The sequence below is a fragment of the Piliocolobus tephrosceles genome, chromosome 10 (genome assembly GCF_002776525.5).
Source record: "Piliocolobus tephrosceles isolate RC106 chromosome 10, ASM277652v3, whole genome shotgun sequence".
Taxonomy (NCBI): domain Eukaryota; kingdom Metazoa; phylum Chordata; class Mammalia; order Primates; family Cercopithecidae; genus Piliocolobus; species Piliocolobus tephrosceles.
In genome coordinates this window covers 46,227,394-46,234,128 of record NC_045443.1, presented here as the reverse complement: position 1 = coordinate 46,234,128, position 6,735 = coordinate 46,227,394, and the positions used below count along the sequence as shown (strand labels likewise).

The following is a 6,735-nucleotide window of genomic DNA, read 5'->3' as shown; positions in this document are numbered from 1 at the left end:
TTACAGGAGTGAGCTACTGTGCCTGGCCTGGTTTTTTTCTAATGTATGCTAAGTTGCTATGAGTACTAGCCATAGAGTGGGGTGAGGGGAGAGTGAGTATGAAACACAAAGTGTAGATTCCACAAATACTTGCAGAGCACCCTTCTGTAGAGTAGGCACTTATCCTTGGAGATACATGATAAATATGTGTGTGCTTAAGATTGCTTTGTCTAGTAAGGTGCCAAACAATTCTAATACTGTTCTACCACTGCAGTTAAGTACTGGTTCTTGAGGGAACACAGGTGGGCAGTGTTGGGACATCAAGGAAGGCTTCTTGAAGAAATGACTTCTGAACAAAAGAAATTGGATGTGGTGCCTCTGAGATGAGATCTGAGTGGCTGAAAATGGAGCCCCGGAGGCCGGGCTCGGTGGCTCAAGCCTGTAATCCCAGCACTTTGGGAGGCCGAGACGGGCGGATCACGAGGTCAGGAGATCGAGACCATCCTGGCTAACACGGTGAAACCCCGTCTCTACTAAAAAGTACAAAAAACTAGCCAGGCGAGGTGGCGGCGCCTGTAATCCCAGCTACTCCGGAGGCTGAGGCAGGAGAATGGCCTGAACCCGGGAGGCGGAGCTTGCAGTGAGCCGAGATCGGGCCACTGCACTCCAGCCTCCTGGGCGACAGAGCGAGACTCCGTCTCAAAAAAAAAAAAGAAAAGAAAATGGAGCCCCGGGAGTCCAGAGAGGGAGAAAGCTGGAGAAGTGCCTAGATGGACAGTTAAGGGAAGTGATCCTCACCTCTTACAAAGACTTTTGAATGTCCACTGCCCTTCAGCAGCTTCCAACCGGCAAGTTATTCATTTGAAAAGCAGCAGCTATTAGATGCCTGGCAAAGAAGAGAAGGGGAAAAAAGTTGGAAGTCCTAAACCAGACAATAAGTACCAAGCTCTGTCCCTGGTTCTGGGGAAGTTCCAAAGGAGATTGTAAAGTTAGTAGAGAAATGGGCCCCTGGTATCCTCACCTCCCAGTCCTGCTTAATGCTGAGTGTGAGGAGAGATGGAAGTTGGGGAGATCTGGGGAGGACCACAGAGAAGGGAGGCTCTGGTTGTCTGCCCAAAGGGCTTGGCTGGTCTTGGGCAGAAATTGGAACCCATACTTCCTGGATGACAGCGGAGGGCATGGCCTGCCAGGGTAGGCTTTGAGAGAGCAAAAGTTCCAATTCGAGTATCAGAGGATGGTGGTGTGGTTCCAAGTTTAGGCTTGGAGGTAGAAAGATACTTACGCAGCCAAGGACTGTAAAGCTACAAGGATTTCCTAGGCAGGTGTTTGCCTGGTTTCCAGGATGGGACACACTTCAGTCGCAAAATGGACCAGCAGTGACCGGCTAGATCCCCCGCCCGGGTGAGAGGGGGTGGGACGATCTTGGGAGAAGGGCGGAGGGCGGGGCCAGGGGCCACTTAAGGCGGAGTCTGGAGTCCGGGCGTTCTGGCAGCACCAGAGTCCTGCAGCAGAGACGGGCTGGGCTGGCACTCACCCACGACCCCCCTTCCCTGCTATGATGGTTCGTCAGTAGCAGGTCTTAAGACGCCCCCCCCCCGCCCCCGGGGGGCACGTGGGCAGAGCTAGCAGCAGCCAGGTGCACGGAGCCACAAGAGCTTTAGGGCACTCTGGGGGCAGCTCTGCCTGCTGCCCTCTCTGGTGCCTGTGGAGATGCCTAACTGACAGGAGAGTTAGTGAGGACAAGAACGCTCGCTCTTGGCCCAGGTCCGCTGTATCCATGGCTCTCCTGACCAATCTGCTGCCCCTGTGCTGCTTGGCACTTCTGGCGCTGCCAGCCCAGAGCTGCGGGCCGGGCCGGGGACCGGTTGGCCGGCGCCGCTATGCGCGCAAGCAGCTCGTGCCGCTACTCTACAAGCAATTTGTGCCCGGCGTGCCCGAGCGGACCCTGGGCGCCAGTGGGCCTGCCGAGGGGAGGGTGGTAAGGGGCTCCGAGCGCTTCCGCGACCTCGTGCCCAACTACAACCCCGACATCATCTTCAAGGATGAGGAGAACAGTGGTGCCGACCGCCTGATGACCGAGGTAAGGAGGGCCTCTCCCTACCTGAGCCAGGGCACTGCCAGCTCCTCCGTTTTCCTGTGGCAGCCCAGGAGGGTGAGTCCAGCTTCACCTACAGAGACTTTAGCCTTAAAGATCTTCCTTGTCACCAGCCCCCGGGGAAAAAATCCTTACTGGCTGGACAGAGTGGTTAGGAGGGATCCTGACTAGAAGAGTCTGGGATGGGGAGGGGAGGAGGGACTGACTAGTGAGAGTGAAGCTGGGAGAGGCAGTGAGGGCGGGGAAAGGAGGATGGCGGCAGGCGAGACGGGAAATGGCTGAGGCGTGGACCGGGGGTCAGCCACCCAGCCAGGCAGGAAGGGCTGGGGTGAGCTGGGGGCCAGGAGCTGGCTAGGCAGCAGACAGAAGCCTGGCTCCTGACCTGATTGTAGAAAAGCTCTGTGGGCTGAAGAGACTGAAAAGGGCTGGGACAGGGGTGGCCAAGGGTCAGGTCACCAGACCATGTACCTGAGGAGGGGCTGGGCAGAAATTGCTTTTGGAATGGGAAACGTCCTAGAACCAGGACACATCTATTCTAGGGTCTATTCTAGGGCTATCCTAGGGTCCAAACGACAATCTTGGGGTAAAAAGTCATCCTCAGTGAGAATAACAGATGGGCCCACCTGAGAATCAGAGGGCTCCTAAGTCTTCCAAGCTCTGCCTATCTCAGGGGCTTTCCTTGGAATTACATAATTAAGATAAATTCAACTACCATTTTTGAGCACTGGAACTGAATCAGCCTAGAGTCAGGTGGGCAATGCCTTGGAAGAGAAGGACCACCTCTGGCCAGTGATTTATTTTTTATTTTTTGTAGAGATGAGGTCTTGCCATGTTGCCTAGGCTAGTCTTGAACTCCTGAGCTCAAGGGATCCTCTCCACTCGGCCTCCCAAAGTGCTGGGATTACAGGTGTGAGCCACTTCAGCCTGGCCAGTGATCTTAAATGTTAGAACTGAAAGAAAACTTGGGAGATCACATTCCTCCAACCCTCCCCACCCTAACTGCCACCCTCATTTTATATCTGAGAGCTGGACTTCTCCAGGAGGAAAAGCAATTTAAACTCTCACAATTTAAAGGGGCATAGCTGGGACTAGAATTCAGGACTCCTGATTCTAAGCCCTATATACTTTCCATTACACCACCTAATTGTGTATGGAGTGGGGAGGTGAGGGGAGAGGGAGGGGTACGGATTTCCTCTGATTAATTGCCATAGTTTTCCAGGTTACTTTGTTAGGAAAACCTGTCCAGGGGAGAAAGAATTCCTTTTGCTTCTGCCCTGAAGCCTTCCTCCTACCCAGAGATTGGAAAAAGGGCATTTCTTCTTTCCTCCTTGGCCGTGGAACATTGTGACCCTTTTCTCTGGTTGCCACCTGCAGCAGAGTGGGCAGAACAAGGGACAGGCTCAGGAGGGGCTCCGACAGGCCTGGGAGCCCCCTCAGTCTTGCTTATCTCCCACACCCTGGCCTCAAAAGGCCTCCATTGAGTTGGCTCTGCACTGGGCTGCTGCCCCCGCAGGTCAGGGCCTCGGGGCCTCCTTAGGGGACGAAACGACAAAGTTGGAAGGAGCTACCACTTTTCCTGTTTTTCCCCCACCCCCCAACTCTGCGGAGGTGGAGGCGACTAGAGAAGGAGAGGGGAAAAGTGTCCTTCTGTTAGGAGGAAACCAAGTCCGAGGTGAGAAGTCGGAGGGGAAAGAAAAAAAGGAAGATGTCCCTCTGCGCCTCCTCCCGCGGTGTCCCTGCTATGGTGTGCGCCAAGGTCTCCCGCTTCCAGGCTGGAGCGGCCAAGATAACTGTGGTCTCACTCCCCCAGGTGCAGGCTTACAGCCGCAGCTTCTTTTCCTCTTCTCCACTCTCACCCTGCAGGGGGCTCCCCAGATCCGCGCAAGGATCCCGTTATTCTCAGGTGCTATTCTCACGCCCTTCTGGGCTGCATCTAGAGCAGAGATGGGAGAGATGGGGCTCTCCGGACCGGCAGAGCCTTAGCTGGAACTGGGAAGACTGGCCACGCGGGGGGAGGGGACCTAGCCGGACGGAGCAGGGATGGGGGGCGCGGCTTTCTGCCCTTTCCTCTCCCTGAGCCGGGGCGGCTGAAAAGCGCCTTTGTGGCCGGAGCTGCTGAGTCCGCTTCTCCCTGCGCGTCCCCGGCCTGGGCTCAGGATTCTCGCTCGGTTAAGTCATCCCGGAGAATGGCCATTGTACTTCGCGCAACCCCCGCCACCCCAATCCTTTTTCCAGCAGCCTTGATCCCGCACAGCTCCTCTTGGGCACCTCTGTGCACGAAGAGGGGGCACCCGGAGCACGAAGGGGTTAATGCTAGGGGCCGAAAGGAGGAGGAGGAGGAAGGAAGGAAGGAAGGAAGCGATGCCCGGTGCCAGGGAAGGCAGTGAAACAAAAGATGAATCAGGAGGAGGGAGGAGAGCCGGTGCCTAGGGCGGGGGCCAGGCTCAAACAGGGGCTCCCCGGGAGCAACCAGGCCCTCCCTGACCACGCTTCCATTCGCCCTCCCAACTCTGGCCTTCTCCCAGGTTAAGCCGCTGTCCCAGAACCAATAGGGGTGAGGGACGGGCATTAAAAATGGGGAAGGAGGTAGGTATGGGCATCCCCTCTCAACCTCAGAGGTGACCCCACAGTTCTCCAACAACGCCCTGGGAACGGAGTGCAGATTGGCGACTACCATCTACTCAGATTCTCATTTCTCCAGGACACTCAAAAGCTGGGAGGGGGAGGAGTGGGGCCGGAATAACAAAGAATCAACCGTCCTATCCAGGTCCCTTTTGCCCACAGGGCGGTGGTGGGGAGACTGACTCCTTTATTCCCCGCCAGCGTTGTAAGGAACGGGTGAACGCGTTGGCCATTGCGGTGATGAACATGTGGCCCGGAGTGCGCCTACGAGTGACTGAGGGCTGGGACGAGGACGGCCACCACGCTCAGGATTCACTCCACTACGAAGGCCGTGCTTTGGACATCACCACGTCTGACCGCGACCGTAACAAGTATGGGTTGCTGGCGCGCCTCGCAGTGGAAGCCGGCTTCGACTGGGTCTACTATGAGTCCCGCAACCACGTCCACGTGTCGGTCAAAGCTGGTACAGTAGGAGGAGGGTGGTAAAATCCGCCCAAAGGGGGCTCCCTCCGGGAAACTGAGTCTGCAGTAGTCCTGTTGCCACCCTAGGGGAGACCAAGCGGGCTTTAGTGTTGAAAAACACCCGTCCAGGGGCCGAGGCGGTGCCTCACACCGCTAATCCCAGCACTTTGGGAGGCCAAGGCGGGAGGATCACTTGAGGTTAGGAGTTCGAGATCAGCCTGGCCAACATGGTGAAATCCCGTCTGTATTATAAATACAAAAATTAGTCGGGCGTGGTGGCGCATGCCTGTAATCCCAGCTACTCGTGAGACTGAGGCACGAGAATCGCTTGAACCCGGGAGGTAGAAGTTGCGGTGAGCCGAGATGCTGCCACTGCACTCCATCTACTGGGCGACAGAGGGAGACTCTATCTCTAAATAAATAAATAAATAAATAAATAAATAAATAAATAAGAGAAGAAAAAGGAAAAGAAAAGAAAGAAAACCACCCTTCCTTTTCTGCCCAGGTTGGGGCCAGTCAGGTTAATGGGAAATTGTGTTGTCCAGGACTGGCGATGTCTGCGCTGGCCTTGAGACTCGGTACCATCATTCTGGAACCACTGGTCTTGATTCAATCCTCCCTGTGGTTGTTCCCTGCAGATAATTCACTGGCGGTCCGGGCGGGCGGCTGCTTTCCGGGAAATGCAACTGTGCGCCTGTGGAGCGGCGAGCGGAAGGGGCTGCGGGAACTGCACCGCGGAGACTGGGTTTTGGCTGCCGATGCGTCAGGCCGGGTGGTGCCCACGCCGGTGCTGCTCTTCCTGGACCGGGACTTGCAGCGCCGGGCTTCATTTGTGGCTGTGGAGACCGAGCGGCCCCCACGCAAACTGTTGCTCACACCCTGGCACCTGGTGTTTGCGGCTAGAGGGCCGGCGCCCTCGCCAGGCGACTTTGCACCGGTGTTCGCGCGCCGGCTACGCGCTGGGGATTCGGTGCTGGCGCCCGGCGGGGACGCGCTTCGGCCAACGCGCGTGGCCCGTGTGGCGCGGGAGGAAGCCGTGGGCGTGTTCGCGCCGCTCACAGCGCACGGGACGCTGCTGGTGAACGATGTCCTGGCCTCTTGCTACGCGGTTCTGGAGAGTCATCAGTGGGCGCACCGCGCTTTTGCCCCCTTGCGACTGCTGCACGCGCTAGGGGCGCTGCTCCCTGGCGGGGCCGTCCAGCCGACTGGCATGCATTGGTACTCTCGGCTCCTCTACCGCTTGGCAGAGGAGCTGCTGGGCTGAGCGTCCCAGGCATAGAAACCTCGAAGCGCCCGAGGAAACGAGGGCCTGCTGGCTGAGATGTGGGGGTGTGGGCAGCAGACGATGCCGACTGGAAGGGAGGGAGAGGGAGGGGGAGGGAGAAAATGGGGCTATGCCTGGCTTAGGGGCAACCTCGAACTTAGAGGAGGTGATCCCGGGTCCTAGGTAGGTGGGGCTGATGGTGCGCACTCCTTAAAGAGGACTATTTAGGCTGGGCGCGGTGGCTCACGCCTGTAATCCTAGCACTTTGAGAGGCCGAGGCGGGTAGATCACGAGGTCAGAAGATCCAGACCAT

The 6,735-nt window shown here is 57.1% G+C and overlaps 1 protein-coding gene across 1 annotated transcript; it reads left to right on the top strand.

Moving 5' to 3' along the window:
* Nucleotides 1-1,454: 1,454 nt before the first annotated feature.
* DHH (desert hedgehog signaling molecule) lies at nt 1,455-6,422 on the top strand. The gene is made up of 3 exons (XM_023210594.2): nt 1,455-2,059; nt 4,898-5,159; nt 5,797-6,422. Exons 1-3 carry the CDS (start codon nt 1,757-1,759, stop codon nt 6,420-6,422), a joined length of 1,191 nt encoding a protein of 396 aa, XP_023066362.1. The 5' UTR covers nt 1,455-1,756.
* Nucleotides 6,423-6,735: the final 313 nt, after the last annotated feature.